Genomic DNA, 19,943 nt, shown 5'->3' with positions numbered 1-19,943 from the left:
TGTCCTTGCCTGCCCAGAGGGTCCTTCCCCAAGAGCTTTGCAAGTGCCTGAGCTCTTGGTGCCCTTGGCCATGGCAGTCGTCTGCCCCAGTGAGGTCTGTGAGGAGACAGGTTGTCCTTGTGGCACTGGGGCTGTGTCCTTGCGGCCCTGGGGACGCTGGGCACCGTGACACTGCTGTCCTTCCCTGGGCATGGCCCAGCACAGCCCAGGCTGCTCCAGGGAGAGCCCTGGGCTCTGGGAGGGACAGGATCGCCCGTCCCAGGGAGCAGGATTCAGGCCTTGGCCCTTCCGCTCCCTCAAACAAAGGGTTTGCTCAGCACCAGAGCCAGTGCCCAGTGCCTCTGCCTGCAATCACAGCCTCCAATTCCCAGCTGTAACGAGGCCCTGGGGAGGCTACATCAGAAAGGGCTTTCAGTGGCAACTCTTAAGGCTCCAAGGCTCTTCGGGTTTTTCTTCTGACTTGGATTTCTTGAGGGACTGCTGCTGTCTCCTGTCAGGATCTGAGGATCCTGGACTCAGGACACCAAATCCACCCCAGGGCTCATTCAAAGGAAGAAAGGCCTAATGAGTCGTTACCTTCCCAGCCCTTTGTCAAGTCTTTAAGACTTGTACAGCTAATTAGAGAGGTTCGAGGACGTGAGATGAAGGTTCCAATGCCCATTTTGAAGGGGTGAGAACAGCATTGTGCAGCTGACACCGATCCAGGGTATCCTAAGGATATCCTAAGGACCCATGGAGAAACAGTTCCTCATGGCCCAAGACGGGATGGAGAACTCTGCCCATCTCCCCCAGCCCCGGCCCTTTGTCTCAGTGACCACCTGGGACCTGCCTCACTTTCTGTGACATGAGACTTGTCCACTGAGTTCTGTAGTGACGTTACAGCTCCTCTGCACCAACTTCCACCTCCTTTCACCCTAGATCTGGCTGCCAACAGGCACGGAAGGGTTTCTGCTAATCATAAAACAGAAAAGATGTTAGTTAAAAATAATAACAACAAAAAACCCCATAAAAACCCCAAACTATAACCACCAGCAACAAAAGAAACAAACTAACAAGCAGAACCCCAGAAGCCCACCCAGCTCCAGAGGTGGAACATGCAAAAGAGCCGGACACAACAAATGATTCCCACATCCTCCACGACCCCTGCAGGCGGTGCCCCTCGGGCAGGTCCTGCCCAGGGACCCCTCACAGCCCCACAGGTCCCGGCCCCGCTGGGTTTGACAGGTCCCCTCCCAAAATGCCGAGTTCAGTTCTGACCCAGCATTAAAAACCCCAAGACTAAATAGCAGATTCCAGAATCCTGCAAAATCCCGCCCAAGAACATTTCGCTATAAAATCACAAGTATTAACAAAAGCTGAGAAAGTCAACAACGTTCGAAAACAAGCTTCAAGCACTTGGACTAGAAGAGCTCAGGCAATAAAATGAATTGGAATGAACCCTCACTTTCTAACATGTGAGCAGTGCAATGAAGGATTTATCTTAATTTTACTGTAGCCGCTATTAATAAAGTGCAAGATTTAAGAGTCTCAAAAAATAAAAATAAATAAATAAAAAAGACCCCCCCACTATACCAAAAAGACAAACCTCATTTTTATTTACTGTCATGAAGCTCCTGAAAAAACAATCAAATCATCCTGCAAGTTCAGAGGTACAAAAGAAATCTGACTTGAGTTTCTGCACCAAATCACAGGAGGGTTTGTCCCACTGGCCATTCAGAATGGGAGTAAATGAACAAATCCATATTTTCCAAGATATTTTCCATGGTCATCCTCCATTTCTTTAAGGCAGATTGCACCAAAGACTGATTATATTCTGCCTGGGAAGAAAGATGCTTTGAGTTATTTAGGCTTTGAGGTGCATTTAAAAATGACTTTCACTAAAGTCAGATAACTCCCAGGCTTGAAGGTAAGGCTTAAATAAAATTAGCCACTTGCCTGCAATATTTGCAGACAGAACACACTGAAATGCCCTTTCACACGAAAATCTAAAACAAATCTTAAATCTAATTCTGGCCAACACCAGCCGGAGACAAGATGAGAGCTGTTACCAATTCTGAGTTTGGTTCCCAAAGTGATTGACCCCAAAGCCTGCGATGAACTTTGGCAGAATTGTGCACAGCGGCTCTGAAACCCGGGCCCGCAATGACAGAAGTGTTTGGACCTGGGTGACGTCCCTTCTAGCCACCAATTGCACAGTGACAGCTGCTGCTCCCACAGGAAAATGGGCTTTGGGGTCATTGGAAGCACCAGCCCAGCCCAGGGCCTGGCTGCATTGTAATGAACAAGAGATTCACTCAGCCAATATATCGAGCAACAATCAATTTATCAATTCATTAGTTCAAATGATAAAATGTGAGCAAAGCAGCGTGCTGGGTACAGTGGGGGGTTCCCGAATGCTGAATTTTGCTGGTATTTATTGCCCATCTTCATAAAGCACTACTCAGCCGGTTTTTTTGGTGGTTTCCTCCTAGTTTCTATTTGTGAAGTCCGATTTCCATACCTCATTGTGATCAGTTCCTATTGGTGACATCGAATTTCTATTACCCCAAGGTTGTAAATTAGTGATGGTGATGTCCGTTTTCTCTTTCCAGAATCATACATCAGTGATGGTGATGTTTGGCTTCCCCTCCCAGGATCATGCATCTGTGATGATGGGGTCCAGTTTTCCTTTCCAGGATCCTCAGTTTTTTTAGCTTAGGATAAGCTCACTTCCTTCTTTTATTTAGTGGTTACCACTCCTTTTATATATCCTAAAGCTGTAGTTCAAAACCTCTCACTACAAAGCAGCTCAAAGCTTACAATAATTTTGTTTTAAAGCAAATAATAATACTTATGCATTCTTCTATCCTATATGCTAAAGGCCTAAAAAAACCCTTTAAACTTATATTGTGAGAACTTTAAAACTCACATTATTCACGTATAAGCATGCAAAATATTTGTCCAAAAAGCCTCTTTCCATGCTCTTTTTCCTGTTTGTTTATTAAAACTCGTTTTCATAACTGTCCTGTGGCCTCATTCGACATATTTCACAACAACTACACGGGTCACTTTTTGGTGGTTTTTTTTTTTTTTTTTTTTTTTTTTTTTGTTTTTTTTTTGTTTTTTTTTTTTTTTTTACCTGACAGGAAACACAACCCCACATTTCACTGCAGGAACCCTGGCAGGGGAAGGAGGGGTTGGTTTGGAAGCTCCTGAGTGCCCCCAGTGCAGCTGAGCCCGGAGCCATCCCTGCCTTGCCGAGCAGCAGCTGAGGAGCAGGAGCACTGCCCAGTGCGCCCCGTCTGTGTTGAGAGTGTGAAAAAATGAGTTTCGCTCTCTTGGAAAAATTTATAAGTTGTATTAAAAAAAAAAAAATAGACAGTTTAGGAGACAGGAAAGCAAAGGTATCTCGGCCGAGGGTGCCTCCCTGGAAAAGGACACTCACTCCTTCAAAATCCTTGTTTTTAAGGATTAACCTTTTACATATGCGGTTTTTTTCAAACATTCTTTTGAGTCCAGATGTCCTTTTGGTTTTTGGCCCCCCTTCCTTCGAAACTTGCCCCACTGTACTAAATTATCATTTTATTAGATAGAAGTCCTTGTTGGTGCCTGGGAGTTTTTCTGATACCAGAAGATCAATGAACTCTCTCTTGTAGCCTTTGTTTCACCACTGTCTCGGTCTTATCAATTTCAGCAATGTAGAAGGATCTTCTCTCTCTGCATCTTCTGGTTTGGTCAGTTCAGATATTACAAAGAGAAAAAAAACCTAGTCTTTTTACTATTCACCCTATGTCACAATCAGAAAATACATTCATCACCTTTCTAAACTCTATTAATAAAACACAATACAGTATAATTATACAGATAATGGTCATTTTAATATTTGTGAAAAGCCCACTTTCTAATATGCATTTATAACAAGAGGAATGACAGACTTGTCTTTACAAACTAGCAGTGGAGGATCTTCTGGTAGATAAAACCAGCACTGAGAGATGAAAGAAACAATGGGGAGGATTCCACTGATTGATGAATGGAAAAGAAGATATTTGCCATTACAAACAAACTGTAGGTTTGCTGATAAATGAAACTGGATATTGAAAGAGGAAAGAAACAATGGGGGAAACCCATAAATTCCGTAAGAATTAAAAATTAAAAGGGGGGTTATACATTCAAGGGGAATTTTAGGTATTAGGCACTCCGGGAAGTCTGTAACTCTCAAGTACCTCAGCCAATGGAGAAAGAGAGAGGGAAATGCAGCCGGGAAATGAGGATAAAACAGGAGGCTGCGTCCTCCAAAATTTGAGGGAGCCCAGGGGGAATGCCCCATGGCCTCTCCCTTAATTTGAATACAGTAAAAGGACTCCTTAGTCTCCTTTTTGGACATAAACCTCTGGCGTTTGTGGATTAATTTTCCTAACAGTGTCGGGCTGGCCGGGCCTGGGCGGGCTCTGGGGCAGTTGGGCCGGGGCAGTTGGGCCGGGGCAGGGCTCTCCAACCGCCCCGGGTGTGTAACTGCAACCCGGCAGCTGCCAGAACAGCCATGGAGCCCCGGCAGGTGGGTGGGGAAGGGGCAGCTCCCCCTGTGCCGGGCCCCGAGGGGCCTCGTGGGCCTGGGCTGTCCCACAGGGAACAGCCGCTTCCCTTTGGGAACAACGGGGCATTCCCGGGGCTGTTCTGGAGCCGGCAGCAGCTTTGGTGCTGGCCGTGGGGACGAGCCTGGCAGGGAGCGGGGGCTCCTGGCCGTGCCAAGGCCTCACATCTCCTCCGTCAGTGCGGGCACTAACGAGGGAGCAGCTCTTCGCTGCATCCCCAGCACCCCAGTTTACAGCCCAGCCTCAGCGCTGCCCAGACGCCGCGCTGGGTTTCTCCCAGTCCCCTCCCAGATGATTGCTCGTGGCCCAGAGGAGCCCGCAGGGAGGGTCAGAGGGTGCTCCGGGGGCTGGAGCACTTCTGCCACGGGAAAGGCTGCGAGAGCTGAGACCACTGCCTGAAGAGGGCTCACGAGAGATCTTAGAGCTCCTTCCAGCCCCTGAAGGAACTCAGGGAGAGTTCCCTAAAGGAACTTGGGGAGGGACTTTGGACAAGGATCTGCAGGGACAGCACAAGGGGGAATGGCTCCCAACTGAGAAAGGGCAGGGATCGACTGGACCTGGGGAAGAAATTCCTCCCTGGAGGAGGAATGGTGAGGAGGGTGGGGAAGCCCTGGCACAGGTTGCCCAGAGCAAACAGAGGTTGCCCTGGAAGTGTTCCAGGCCAGGCTGGATGGGGCTCTGAACAACTTCCCTCCTGGTGTTCTCATCAGGTAAGATATTTTCCTGCAGGTTGCTTGTTCCATTTTCAAACTCTGGGGTTGAAAGGATTCCCAGGGAGGGGAGGAAGACCCGAGCTGGAATTCCTGAGCTGGGGTAGGCTGGGAAAACATTTAGGGACTATTTAGGACCAACGTCCTCAGGGACAGCCATGCAAACCTGAGTGTGCTCATCCCTGTGTTCTTCCAGGTGGCCCAGGAGCTTGGTCTGAGCCAGCAGATCCTTTCCCACATGTTCCTTCAACAGGAACCTTCCTCAAGAGCCCCAGAGGTGAGTACAGCTGTGCCGAGCTGCCTCAGGACCCTTTTGAGGTGGGACTTCGGGAAGGGAACTGCAAGAACCCTGCAAGGGGGAAGCTGCTCGGCCGTGGCTCTCCTGTCCAGCCCTGAGTGGGTTTCATTTCTCTGTGCCTCATTTCTGGGCGCCCATTTTACCCCAAAGGAGACTTCTTTTCTCTGTCTGGTTTGCTTAACAACACTTTTGACGGGGAACACGAACAAAGAGAACAGGAACCTGATCTCTGATGGTGCTGTTTAATTTCACTGTAGTCACCGATAAGGACGGGCAAGGAGACCAGCTCCTTTATAATTCTTTTATTAAGATCAGCTGTAGGTGGGGGGGGGGGGGGCTCGTGGGGCTGTGAACGACGCAGGGGAGGAGGCAATCAGCTTTGCCGCAGAGCAGAGCTGGGTTTTCCATTCCCGTGAAAGTTTTTTGGACAAAACTCGGGGCAGAACGGTGTTGGCCTCCTGGTCTAGAGATGCCGGTCTGGTCGAGTGCTGTTGAAGTTATGGTGACGAGGTGGAATCCAGCTCTGATTGCTGAGGTGCTCTATGGTTCTGCCGACCCAGAGTGGTTTTAACCTTGGCCCTTGGTTTCATGTTGGCTCATTGTTTTTAGGGTTTTTTTTTCTTCTCCTTCTGGGTGCTGAGGTCCATGGGAGTCTTCTTCATTTCCATGCCGGGTGGTGTCATTGGTGGCCATGCGGGAAGCGGCAGGGCAGGAAGCGGCAGAGGCAGCAGGGCCAGGGCGGGGGAGAGAAGCGGCAGGGGAAGCGGCAGGGCAGGGATGGGTACTCGGCGGGGAAGAATACAGTTCTAAGTGAAGAGACTTTGAGGTAAATAGCATTGAACAGGGAAAGCATTACAATAACAATGGGTATGGGGTAAACAGTATTTAACAAAGCAGACCTTTCAGTAGGTACTAGATAATGCGATAAGTAGCCTTTAACCGGGAAAAAGGCCGGTATGGGGTAAACGGTATTTAACAAAAGAGACCCTTCAATAGGTACGAGATAACAAGGGAACCAGTATTTTAACTGAGAGAAGGCATTTTACAGTAGAATTCTTTAACTGAGTTTAGAAACTTGGATTTTATTTCTTACAGTCACAGCACAAGCAATGTGCTCAGAGTAGAAATAGATTTCATATGTTTCAGCAGATTTTGAAATCGGTGCTCCATGAATGAACACGCATTCTTGTTGGGAGCAGAAGAGGCATTTCAGATGGTACTTTGGAATAGGACGGAATACCTCTGCCGTCCTCTTAGCAGGATAAAGCAGAGAAGGAACATTAGATCTCCATTCCAGACTATGAAAAGACTTTTTTTTTTTTTCCCCAGACACTTGCATTTCATTTCATTCTTTTTTCTTTTCTTCGTTTAACACATTGCCCCTTCATGTCATCTTGTTTGGTGCTAAAATCCATGGTAAAGCATTTTCAGAAATCACTTCTGGAAACAAAAGGAAGCTCTCCTGGGACATTTCACAAAGGCAGGCAAGCTGTGACAGGGACAAGGGGGAGCGGCTTTAAGCTGAAATAGATGTAGATTGGATATTAGGGAGAAACTCTGGGCTGTGGGGGTGCTGAGGCCGGAGAAGCTGTGGCTGCCCCCGAGCCCTGCAAGTGCCCCAGGCTGTGTTGGACGGGGCTCAGAGCAGCCTGGGATAGCAGAAGGGAGATGGAATGAGATGATCCTTGATGTCCCTTCCAACCCAAACCATTCCGGGATTCTCTGCAATGAATTTAAACGCCACGATTCTCCCCTCACCACCCGCTCCCTCTCCTGCAGGCGTGGCAGGAGGCAAAAGAACACAAAGAACGACCCCGGAGCGGCGCAGACAGAGCGAGACGCAAACGAAAAGCAGGAAGCCATGGGAAAGCGTCCGGGACGAGAGCAGAAACACGGGCAGAGAGCGGCACAGGGACATTCCCGGGCTCGCCGCTTCACATCCCTCCCGCCGGGCTCCGGGAAATAGAAGCGGAGCTGATCTGCGCTGACGAGGCGGACACGGAGTTCGGCTCCGGCGAGCCGGTGGAGCCGGCAGTGCCGGTAGCGGTGCCAGCGGCGGTGACAGCAGCGGTGCCAGCAGCGGTGCCAGCGGCGGTGCCAGCAGCGGTGCCAGCAGCAGCAGTGACAGCAGCAGCAGTGCCAGCGGCGGTGCCAGCAGCGGTGCCAGCAGCGGTGCCAGCAGCGGTGCCAGCGGCGGTGCCAGCAGCGGTGCCAGCAGCGGTGCCAGCGGCGGTGCCAGCGGCGGTGCCAGCGGCGGTGCCAGCAGCGGTGCCAGCAGCGGTGCCAGCGGCGGTGCCAGCAGCAGTGCCAGCAGCGGTGCCAGCGGCGGTGCCAGCGGCGGTGCCAGCGGCGGTGCCAGCAGCGGTGCCAGCAGCAGCGGTGCCAGCGGCAGCAGCTCGGGCTCCTGGCCAAGCCCGGGAGGACAGCCGCGGGCTCGGCGCTGGCGCGGGGCTCCAGGCGGCCCTGCGGGAAGGCAGCGCCCGGTGCCGGCAAGGGGAGTTCGCAGCAGCCGCCGCCAAGTTCTCCGCGGCGCTGGAGGTACGGTATCGGTGCGATTCAGGACGGCTCGTGTAGAACTCCGACTTCTTCAGAGGGCACTATAGCAAAGTTGATTGAAGGACAGGTTCTTTTTATACAGTGTTTGGGTACAATGAATAGGATCGCTCCTTTAGGGCACCACCTTTTTGCTAACGTCTCTACCAGTGATTAAGTTGGGAAAACACCAGGTGTCAGGAGGAGGATATCTACAGGGATTGTTTCGGGTTCCTCCTCACGATTTCCCAGGGCAGACTGAGAGAGTTTTGTCCTTGGCTCTCCCACAGGCTTCGAGGCACTGCCTGGAGCCTAAAATCTATTTTCTGACCACTCTCAGCTTCCCCAGTACGGGGCTAAAGGGCTGTGACCCCACGGCAAAGCCACGGCTGGGGCACGGGTGTGACCTGCAGGGCAAAGCCAGGGCTGTCCCCGCTCTTCCTGGGGCAGGAATAGCAAAGGGAACCAGGAGCAGCAGCCTGGAGTGCCTGGGATTGGGGAGAAATCCTGAAAACTGGGGTTATAAATAAGCCACAGAAGGGGGGAAGTGTTGGGCTGAACTAAAGAATGTCAGGTGATTTCGTACTTTTCTCCAGTTATTAACTGTATTAATGTGTGGAGGAAATTGAAGTCCCATAGAGTGAGGGGGAAAAAAAAAAGCTTCTCTTTTTAATCTTAGCTCTATTAGCAACAAATGCCCTCTCAATAACTGGGGAGTTTTCACTCTGCCTCAGCGAATGTTTTCTCTCCACTCTGACTGCAATCCCTTCAGCCAGGCACTTGAAACTCTGAGCAGGGCACTGCATGTTTCTTTAGCACTGTTCTGCCAAACTTGATTCGAAAACATTTGTCAAATATTAGAGATTCCCAGTTCACAAGAAAATATCCTATTCTTAATTTTTTTTCCCTGCAATAGTGAAGTAATTTCTTAATCAATAAATACTATAGCAGTCAGTGAGTAAAATGACAAAGTGTCATCTTCCTTAAGGGCTTTTTTGCCCCCTGTATTCTGATATGAGCTGTGGTAGAGGCAGCACCACGGGTCACTTAAGAAGAGAGGAGGACTTTGTCTCCTCCTGTGAGGAAAAGCTGGCGAATGAACATACCAGGAAAATGGATGAAGGAATTAATCCCTGGGATTGCAGACAGAGGGATTGGGACATCACAGAATTGTAGGGCTGGTGCTCCTCAGTGTAAGGGTTTAGGCTTCTTTTTTCTCTTGCCAAGGTCAGGATGAATACATGGGAAACGAAGGACTGAGTGTGGACTTGGACTGTTCATTATATCTTATCAATTTACAGTATTTACAGGCTCACACACTGTGAGGCACAACTAGCACGCCAGGAAAACGAGGTACAATGGAGTGCTTCTAACTCCTTCCGAGGCCTTTTAAATGATAATTACCCAGTACCAAGGTGACACTATATTATTTATTGTTTTGATCCAATAGTGACCACTCAAAACCTGCAATGTAGACCTTTTTCACCCAATTACAGAAAACCACCTAAACCCATGAAGAAGAAGGAAGAAGGTGAAGAAGGACAAAGACAACAGCCAAAATCCTCCATCTTGACTCACATGTATTACCATACACTAAAACCCCAAATTCTAAGTTTCTAGGACTCCAACACCTCAGCAGTCTCTAAATCCAGCTCTCCTCAGAAACAAAAAACCCAGAACATCCCTGAAAGATGCTCCTGTCCTCTGTGCTGAGTTTTGTAAGGCTGACTTTAGTTAAAGGCAGAGTCTATTAGACGTCAGTTTTCTCCACTGATCAGTGACAAAAAGCATTTCCACCCAGCAAATGGTGTATTTTAATATTTGGAAATCACGGTTTTGTTTCATGTGCAGCTTTGCAGCAAAGGCTTCGCTCCAGAGGATCCCTTGAAGTCCTCTCCAGATGATATTTCCAGGCTTTCCAGTTGGATCGAGTCAATGCTCATCGTCTGCTACTTAAAACTGGGGCAGCCTGACCTTGCTCTGCATCATGCACACAGGTGAGAGGAGATACAGATTAGATCCACTGCTGAGACTGAAATCCAAATTGAAGCTAAGACTAGGAATAAATGCTGTGCAGGAAGAACCAGTGTGATAGTGAGAAAAGAGGAATCAAGCAAACACACCTTACACGTGGCACTGGTGTTCGGATCGGACTGATCATCTCTGTTGAAGGGTCAAGTTTTGCCCACGTTGCACCTCTGCCTTGGACAGAGAGTATTTCAGAATACCTCAGGTTCACCTTCTGATGCATTCCAGATGCACAGTGCTGCCGGGGAGATGGGCCAGACACTGGCTGCTCCTGTCAGGGGAGCTGGGGGTTAACAAGAGCTGGTGCTGTAGCAGTTTTGTTTATGTTACTTACATGCCAAAGGCAAGAGAGACTATTACCCCCGGAACATTTTTTTCTGGAGCAATACGCAAACCTCTAATGAAATTGCATTTAGGATAAAACCACAGTGAAATGAACCTTTAAGTGACATTTTTTAGTAATGTTTTCTTCACTGAGCACAGCTGGAGAGAGAGGAAGAGAGAGGGAGTTCCCCTGACGCTTGAGATGCAGCACTGAGCTGAGGCACACAGTGTCTGCCTCAGGCACCGCTTGATTCTCAGGAGCTTTTGAGAAACCCCAGTCTCACCCTGTCCATCCCTGTTCTCTCCCCAAGGAGCATCATTCAGAACCCCTCTCACTTCTGCAATCACCTGCGCCAAGCCGCTTGCTTTCGCTGCCTGCACAGATACTCAGAGGCCGCCAGGTACTTCTGCTGCTCGGGCTTCCACAGGGCTCCTCTGCATCCCTTTCCTTGCAGCAGTGACACATTCTCTAGGAGCCAGGCTTTTCCCAAATCTCTGGGAGCCTTGCCCTGGCTTTGCGTGTGTGATCTCAGGGGCAGCAGAGCAGAGCTCCAGCCCCCCCAGTTCACATTAATGTGAATAATCCCAACTGTTTTCTGGCAGAATTTGGTGAGCTTAAAAATGCGTTTGCTGATGTTTGTCTAAAAGTTGGGCAAGGACTGGGAGTTCTGTGTGAGCTTTGGTGTTCAGCTCAGCTGACACTCTTTGAGCAGGACCTCCTTTCAGCCTGGCCACAGAGCCCCTCCTGTGGCTGTCCCCTCCTGTGGCTGTCCCCTCCTGTGGCTGTCCCCTCCTGTGGCTGTCCCCTCCTGTGGCTGTCTCCTCCACTCTCTGCTTTGTCCCCAGGAGCGCCATGGTGGCGCAGTGTCTGTACGTCCTGGCCGACGGCGCGGGGCTGCAGACCAGTGACCTCCTGCAGCTGTACTGGCAGGTAACACCTGACAACCTGGGCCAAGCTGGGAGGGACCCGCAAGGATCGCCCAGACCAGCTCCTGGTTCCCAAGAGTCACACCCTGTCCCTGGGAGTGTTGTCCAGCTGCTCCTGGAGCTCTGTCAGGCTTGGTGCTGTGACCACTTCCCCAGGGAGCCTGTTCCGGTGCCCAAACAGCCTCCGGGGGAAGAACTTGTTGCTAATATCCAACCTAAACCTCCCCTGACACAACAATTCTGGATACGGCTGCTGGAGGCATTTCACAGAATTCACGGAATCACAGAATGACTGGGTTGGAAGAGACCTTCAAGATCACCGAGTCCAACCCATGCCCCAACACCTCAGCTAGGCTACGGCACTGAGTGCCACGTCCGGTCTTTTTTTAAACACACCCACGGATGGTGACTCCAGTCCTTTATTATTCTTTCCATGAAAAGCTTTTTTCCTAATACCCAACCTGTATTTCCCTCGAGACTGTGTCCTTTTTTCATAAGGCTTCATGATGAGGCTTTCAGAGAGCACAGAATCATTTTTTCTCTCCATCTGAACGACAGTTTCTCTTGTCCCTGTCTCCTGCTTGAAGATGGAGGCTCATGGAGTCTCCACCCAAACCACCTGGTTGTTTTGTTTGGGTTTTTTTTCACTAGCCTTTACCCAAGGTGAAACGTATCATTTCTTTGCCCGTTTTTAGGCTATGATTCAAGAAGCCCTCAGTGGAGAAGACTCTTTTTCTGCTCTGTACACACCTTTTGAGAAAGAGGACAAGGCTGACAAGATAAAGGAGGCCAACAAAACCTTTGCTGAGAAGTACCCTGATTATGTGCAGCACATATTTACAGGTAACAGCAGGTTTCAGCTGCCCTTAAGCACTGTGGATTCTGTTTGTGCAGCCGAATTCAAAAGGGTTGGAGGCAGTTGGAGGGTTTGAGCTGCTTGGCCTTCAAACACTTCTGCTGCTCTGGGGAATTGGGCTGAATATATTTATCTCAGGCATCAGCAAAATTTAAACTGTTGATGCAGACAGGTGCAGAGCCCAAAGATTCAAAGCCCAGTGAGAGCTGGATGTGTTGGTTTTGTCATCTGTGTTTTGGCAAGGTTTCTGGAGACCATTTCACTCCTTCTTAGACTTCCCTTTTCTTTCCTGCATAAAAGTAACTTCTCTTACAGCTGTAAAGAAATATGACAGTGGAAATTATTTTCCTTTCCCTACGCAGATCCTTATGGAATTCACCTGTTGCCAGAGAAGGCTGAATCTCACCCTGGCCAGCAGTACTTACTGACTCTTGGCTTCAGAAACAGAGAGATTGGTAAAACCGTGGAAAAGTTTGTAACTCGAAAACTGCCAGTCTTTCCAGGTGTGCCAACTTGCTGAAGAACTGGCCTGGCTCAGGGGGGACCCCCACAGTCCTTACTAGATCAGGTCGTGAGGGGTGTCTCAGGACCCATTTCCATCAGTGGCAGCAGCCCTGACAGCCCAGGCAGCTCTTCCCATCCTCTTCGCTCCTCCTGCAGTTCATCCAACATTCTGCCAGATCCCCTAAAGAAAATGGAGATGAATGAACGAAGCCTCTGTGGCTCTGTGATTTCATTTCCTAGGCCAGAAAATAACTTTCAGTCCCAGCACGGAGGAAGAAGCCGACACCTTTTGGCAGAGCACTGAGGAAAGGATCATGGCAGCCTTGGCTTTTATCGGAAGCACCAAGATAAAGGTGAATATCCCATTCCGGTTATGTGGTGTGTGGGAGGGACATGTGCTTTTGGGGAGGAATTCCTGCTGCTCATGCTCCTCCAGGGTCTGGAAATGCTCCCTGGAGAGGATCTGTTCCTGCTGGGGGCATTCCCTTGGATGCACTTCAAGAAGCTGCACCTACAAACAGAGTGTGGGTTGGACACTGGAAACACAAGAAAATCCTGCTCTTTCTGAAAGCCCCAGAAAAACTGCAATTTTTAAATTTTTGACCCCTCCCAATTCTCTCTTTGCTTTTGGAGATGAGATTCCTCTATTGCCACTACTGCAGTCTCAAAAGAGTAACAGGAAGAGAAAAAACTTTGAAATCAGGCAGGTTTTGCATTCCCCACGACTCCCCTCTTCTGTAAATGGATTTGGAGGAACGGGACCACACAGTTCGAGCAGAGATAAGCAGAGAGGTCTGCTTCCCAGGGCACAGGGAAAAGGAACGCATCCTGTCAGAGATGAGAGCAGAGTGCTGCCTTAGGGCTGCCCAAGCCAGTCCCCACTGTAGGAATTTACACTGCTCCCGCAGAGCAGTATTTTCCACTAGCTTTACACCTCCCCTCTGACATTTAAATGTTCTTGCTGCAGCACAAGTGCCCTCGCAGAAAAGCCAGGTGAGACCCCAGCAGCACAGAAGGCAGCAGCCAACTGACCTTTTCCCCAAGGAGGTTGGCACAGCAGCCCCGGGGTCCGGGCAGGGGCTGCCCTGGTGCCACGTCCACAGCAGCCAGGACAGGGAACTGGGCTGAACCAGGGGTTCATAACCAGCCTCAGGGATCAGTGTGGGAGCTGCCACGGAGAGGAGGAAAGCCCCAGGGGAGAAGAGAGAGTCACTGAGTTGGAACAAACAGCTGCCAGGTCCATGTCCATAGTCAGAGGAAACACATTCCCGTTCCCTTCAGCTTTCAGAGCGTTCAGTGATCCCAGCAAGACCAAACCTCTGACCCATGAGCAGATGGCAGTGCCAGTCCAACGTGGCAACAGAGATGGGCACAGGGCCAGAGCTGCTCTGCTGATGGGGACTGACATCTCTTTATGGCCCTGACAGAGATTTTTGGGCCACTTTTGTTTCCTTTAAAGTATTCCACAATTGTCTTCAAGCCACAAACATGATTCCACATTATTTCCATCACACATCAGCTAAATTAAAAATGGCCAAACTTCAGCTACAGACTCAAGCACTACCACTTACTTGGATAGGAAAAGATAATATATTTGGGGTTTAACAGAACAAACACTTCTTTCTGCTGCCCTCTTCCTCATTTGTGGATGCAAACATGCGATCTAATTTGTTCTGCTCAGGCTGGTTTTGACCAAGCCCACTCAGTGCTGAACCCAAGCTCATTCAACCATGGCACCACTTAAGAGAAGTCAATTCTGCCCCCCCGGTTTTGCAGCCACACAGCCTGGAGTTCAGAACATCATTTATACACACTCTGTTGTGGCTGAGATAGGAAAGGAAAGCTGGAACATGCTCCAAACCGGCCATGGTCCTGCTGCCTGGAGGCCAGAGACCACCTCTGCAGGTTTCAGTTCCTCCAGGGTCTGTCTTTGAAACCATGGATTGGTCTGCACCCAAACCATGAGCTGACAGCCTGCATGCTTTCCCGAGACTGGAAAAGCCATCCAGGAAAGTCAGGCGACATTCAGTGGAGGGGGTGATGGAAAAACCCCTTCCAAAGGAGAAAATTGTGTTGGTGTTTGTTATCTGCTGTCTCCCCTTCCCATCTATCACGATGACATCTTTATTTTCCTAGTCTTCCTAGAGAGCTCGTGGCAAGAAAGTCTTTTTGCTGCCTCTCTGAAGGCTGTCCCAGCAGCATGGTCTGAAAGGCGCTGGCTGGCTCACTGCTGACAGCAGGACCAGCCAACACAGATGAGAAGCCTGGAGGCACAGGACACCGAGGATCAGGGTGCTCCCTGTGCCTCTCCTCTCACCTTCTCTTTTTTCTGGGCACACAGGATGAGCGTGGCCCCTGTACACGGGCCATCGAGAAGTTCCACCATGCCAGCCTGCTCAGCCACCTGCAGAGAGGGGAGGAACACGCCCAGGTGATGACCCAGGCCATGGCTGAGCTGGCCACTGTTCCCTACCTGCAGAGAGTCTCTCAGGAGGATGGCCAGCTGGTAGGTTTTGATTTCCAACACTTGTTTTGGCCTCTGCAGGCTGAGAGAGGGAGAGCAGGAAGGGCCAGGGCAGAGTTCTGTGCTGTTGCCATGTGCTCTGGAAGTCCTTTCTCCAATGTAGGGACCTGAAAGGGTTCTCAAATCCTCCTGCAGTGCTTTGACAGAGGAGGAGCTGATCACCTGCAAGGGTGACTGACAGAACCACCAGGACTCACCTGTCACTGTCTATTGAAAATCCCTTCTCTGCCCCCAAAACCTCTCCAAATTGGTCTGGAAACATGATAGCAATGACTCAGCTCATGCTGCCTTGACACCTCTGACACCTCAGAAGGCACCTGCAGCAAAACAGCCTGAACTGGAGTACAGCTGAGAAGGAGGGGGGGGAAAGGAGGGAAAATTGATTTTCTGTGCTGGGTGCATCTAACAGACATGCTCCCTGTCTGGGAACAAACCTGTCTGCCAGCTCCTGGTAATTTGTCAGACTTGCTGCAGAGGTGAAGAATCCGTCAGGCTGTTGAGAAACACGGACTGGGCCCTTGGCAGACCCAACCCAGCTCCAGCAAGAGCCAGCAGTGGGATGAGTGCTGCAGCCAACGAGGCCAAAAGGGATGGTTTCCAAGGGGGTTGGGAAAAAAGAGGAGGGGGAAGCATCTCCTTGCTGTGGATCAGTGGCCAGGTGGTGTCTCCTCACCTCCCCTGAAGGGATGCCTCAAGCCTTCTGCCTTGAGCACACCCAGGGATGCTGGTTCCTACAGACACGGTGCTAGTAGATCTTAATTCCTTGTCACAAGTAAAATGCTTGTGAAGAGACTCCAAAAACTTTTCGCTTGGATTCCCTTTAACTTAACCCAACGTTTTGGAAGATAATTTTTTTAGAGAGCACCAACAGCACAGGTTTCAAGTACCAGTTTTCCCCAGTTTGTTCCTAAACACTGATGTTAAAGGGCAGGACACCCTGGATCCAACCCGTGTCTCTCTGTCTCTGAATTAAGAGTATTTGAACCATTTTCCAGGGGTTGGGAAGGGTGCAGGGTGAGGCAATGCCAGGACTACCCTGCAAGGGGACTGTGGGGAGGCAATAAAGGTATTTCAGATCTACAAGAATGCAGTGCAAGGGCTGAAACAAAGATGAGTTGGCCGTGCTCAGTGTGTGAAAAATGAGTCGCAAAATCCTCATTCAAGGATTTGAATTCGGGTTTATTTTGTGCGTTCAGAGAAATGATTTCTCTGTGAATTCCACACTGATTGTTTGTGTCCCGGTGCCACAGCTGCAGTCACTGATGGCAGACGCCGTGGACATCCTGGCAGGAGGACCTGGAGAGCGTGCGTGGGCTAAAATACAGAAGGTAACAAACAGCCTGCAGCAAAGGGCAGGAAATGTCCCTGAGCCTGGTCTGTTCAAACGGCAGAAAAGACAGGAGGTGCCAGGGTGAAACCAGAGCAGGTGAAACCAGAGCAGGTGAATCCTGACCCATGCCTGGGCTCAGGCAGCAGCCGCAGGGAGACGTGTCTGATTCGCCTGGGAGCCAGCGAGGGTCCGGCTGCATCCCTGCCGTGCAAACACCATCGCTGCCGCGGCACCAGCAGCAGCGCAGTCATGTCAGCACCTGATGTGCCAGATCAGTTCTAATTCGGGGGGCTGGAGCCCACTCCTGTTCTATAAATATGAAAAGCACAGGCAGACCGTGCCAAACAGCAGTTCCGGGTAGGGACATCATTCCTCTGCTGCTTGCTGGTGGCATCCCCAGCAGCGCAGACGCTGCTGGATGGCCCTAAAGGAGCTGCCGTAAATCCTGCTGCTGTTCTGGTGTCCCCTTTGCCCTCACTCCACACCCCACCCACCACCTGGGACCCATTTTCCTTCCTCTTTCTGCCCTTGGTGCTCACGCAGAGACCAGCACTGCCCCCAAAACAGAACAGGCACGTTTAACAGAGGAGGAAAGTCGTGCAGACACTTTAATTTGGTCTCTGGCTGAAGGGTCCTGCGGGCTCGGTGGTTGTGGTTAATAGGGCCAAGCACTATGGGATCAGTCTTCCCCAGACTTCCCATATACTAGCTGAGGACTTCCAAGGCTTTTCTTTCAACGTCTTCAAGACAAGGCTGGCATCAGAAACGCTCTCTCTGCTCCTCTGCACGTTTCTGTGCCGAGCACATCACAGCAGAGCCGCCCCACGAGGCTCTTTGGAGAGCCCCAAGCTCCCCGTGCTCCTGTGGCAGTGGATCTTTTGGCAGCAAAGGAGCCAAAGCCCAGGCACAGGTGCCCCTCGAGCTTCAGCAGCACAGCAGAAAACCCTTTCCCGTGGCCTCGTGCACGGTGCAATGTGCAGCCCATCCCCTGAACAGGTCCCCCTGGGCAGCTCCATGGGCACCAGGAGGAGGAGGAGGAGGCAGAGCTTCTCTCCCAGACTCTTTGAGCCCTGGGTGCCCCAGGGCAGCAGATGGAACGGTGCAGAAACTTTCCTGCTTGCCTCTGTCAAAAACACACCCCCTGGCTGACCCAAAGCACGGCCAGAGCATCTGGCACAGCTCCAGGCCAGGCCAGGGCTGAGGACACTTTGGGGACAGCTCAGGACATGGATCTGTACAAGAGGAAGCCACACTCAGACTGATTTGCTTTGTGCTGTGCCTGAAGAAGCCACACTTCACTGAATGCCTGTCAGCATGGCAGAGCAGGAGTTTTTTTATTTTTATTTTTAATTATTTCAGCTTTAAATGCAAGGGGCAGATTGATTCTTTAGATCCTCCCACGATGCAGGGTCTGTAGAGCAGAGCTCTGTGTGAAGGGAGTCTGTTCCACAGCAATGAAGGAATTGAATCCAAACAGAAATGGAGAAAACAAAAATAACGACAAACTCGGGTATCACTGCTGCCACCAGTTGTCCAAGAGGAGCCCCTGTGTATTTTTGTTTCTAAGTGCTATCAGTTTTGAAACAAACGAACTGCAGCGGCTTTTAAAGTTTTTATGGAAGCGAATGGACTTGCTTGTGACACCACTTCTTTGGGATTGCAGGTGGCACTACTCGAAGAGTACCTGAGGGAGGGAGAAGAGTATTTCTTAAGCACCCCACACGTGCAAATACCCGGAAGGGAAAACATCAACTAGACTCCAAAGGGACAGAAATATTTGAGACTGAAAAATACAAACATGTTCATTCCCAACCCAGAAAGCTTGGCCACAGGGCCCAAAAAAAGACGCATAGTTTTTGCAAAAAGTTGACTTTGTAGGCATTTTGTAGCTGTTGATACCAATTTGATAGATGGCAATCTCATTTTACATTGTATTAACTTGAAGTTGTATTAATGTAAATTTAAATTGTAGTCAATTATATTTGACTGTATAAATATAACTTGTATTTTAAATTTAAGTGGTATTACGTAGTATTTAGTGGCATTAACTTTAGTTTGCAAATTTAAATTCAGATTGCATTCATTTGTATTTACTTGTAGTAATTTTAAATTGTATAAGTTTAAATTGCTATTGTATTAAACTGTATTTAGTTGTGTAAATTTAAGTTGTATTGCTTTCAATGGTATTGAACAGTATTTAGTTGCATTAACTTTAGGTTATGTGAATTTAAATTCTATTAACTATTGTTTAATTGCATAAAACTAAGTTGTATCAGTTTAAATTTAAATAGTATTTACTTGCATTAACTTTAAGTTATATGAAATAAGGCTTACATTCCAGTAAGTTAGATTTACTTGTATTAATTTTAAGTTGTATGAATTTCAATTTAAATTGCAATTGATGTTGTAAACTTTTAAGCTGCATTTGTTTAAATGTCAGTTGTAGTAAACGGTACTGAACGGTATAAAATGTGAGTTGTACGAGTTTCAATTTAGATTTTATTCAGTTGTGTGAAATCTTACTAGGCTGTATTTAATTTAACATTACCAGCAACACCAGCCTTGTGCTCTGGGCATATCCTGTGTCCACGCTCAGTCCTGTCCTGCTGGCCCGAGCAGCTCTGGACACGGGGACCCCTCCATCCTAAGCTGGGCAGAGGATTTTGTCACATTATCCCTTTTCTGACCCAGAGATGGGGCAGCTGAGAGGCGTTTTAAAAACTTTTATTCCATTTTCAGTCTCGTGTGAAGGGTGAGACAGTACAGATGTTATAATTATTGCCATCAGAATCAGGAGCCAAACTATTTCCTAATTACAACACATTATAAGGGTTTTTTGGCCTGTCAGCTTTTGCCACACAATGCTGTAATGCCTTAAAGCCAATCATCCAAAATTACTCCTCGTGGGTCCTACTACAATGCATCTTTCAAAGTTTTATTTCTCCAAAGTATCCAGTCTTATTTGCAAGGCCATCATTTGAAACTTGTTTCCAGTTCCATTTCTCTCTCAACAACGTCCGTCCTATTCCATGGCATTTCTAAGTCAGCATTTCTTATCTCAGAGTTTGCATACAGACACATATACTGTGTGAGCCTTCCGTCAGGCTTTGAGAATTCTCTACAAATCCGTTTCCCACATCCTTTCCCTGAGTCATCGGGACCACCCGAAGGGGAAAAGTGGCCCTGGAGGCTGCGGGAGCTGCAAGGGCAGGGACACAACAAGAGGGGAACAGGAGAAAGTGAAAAAGAAACACAACAGGAGGGGAACAGGAGAAGGCAAAACAGAAACACGGCAAGAGGGTGTGAAAAACGAGGTTTGCTTTCTTGGTAAAATTTAAG

General features: G+C 49.2%; 2 protein-coding genes across 2 annotated transcripts in view; one reads left to right on the top strand and one right to left on the bottom strand.

Annotated features, from left to right (window-relative positions):
* The window catches only part of LOC136303642 (zinc finger protein 420-like), a 67,006-nt gene that overhangs the window by 24,632 nt on the left and 22,431 nt on the right, over nt 1-19,943 (bottom strand). The window lies entirely within an intron of this gene.
* On the top strand, nt 5,159-18,443 carry LOC136303676 (spermatogenesis-associated protein 16-like). Its single transcript, XM_066207267.1, has 13 exons — nt 5,159-5,281; nt 5,478-5,558; nt 7,368-7,603; nt 7,949-8,117; nt 9,963-10,108; nt 10,775-10,864; nt 11,310-11,394; nt 12,086-12,233; nt 12,609-12,749; nt 12,991-13,103; nt 15,092-15,256; nt 16,525-16,602; nt 18,268-18,443. The coding sequence occupies exons 1-13, from the start codon at nt 5,159-5,161 to the stop codon at nt 18,358-18,360; spliced, it is 1,668 nt and encodes a 555-aa protein (XP_066063364.1). The 3' UTR covers nt 18,361-18,443.

This window comes from Chamaea fasciata, unplaced genomic scaffold (assembly GCF_029207755.1).
Source record: "Chamaea fasciata isolate MVZ Bird 193981 ecotype frontalis unplaced genomic scaffold, bChaFas1.0.hap1 SCAF_40, whole genome shotgun sequence".
Lineage (NCBI taxonomy): Eukaryota > Metazoa > Chordata > Aves > Passeriformes > Sylviidae > Chamaea > Chamaea fasciata.
The sequence above is the reverse complement of the archived record's forward strand: the minus strand, read 5'-3'. Positions and strand labels throughout refer to the sequence as shown.

Excerpts from the sequence above, each read along its gene's own strand:
- LOC136303676 (XM_066207267.1), top strand. The coding sequence starts at position 5,159 with ATGGTGAGGAGGGTGGGGAAGCCCTGGCACAGGTTGCCCAGAGCAAAC. Across the intron at positions 7,604-7,948 it reads TTCGGCTCCGGCGAGCCGGT|AGCAGCAGCGGTGCCAGCGG; the intron begins GGAGCCGGCAGT and ends AGCAGCGGTGCC. Across the intron at positions 8,118-9,962 it reads AGTTCTCCGCGGCGCTGGAG|CTTTGCAGCAAAGGCTTCGC; the intron begins GTACGGTATCGG and ends TTTCATGTGCAG.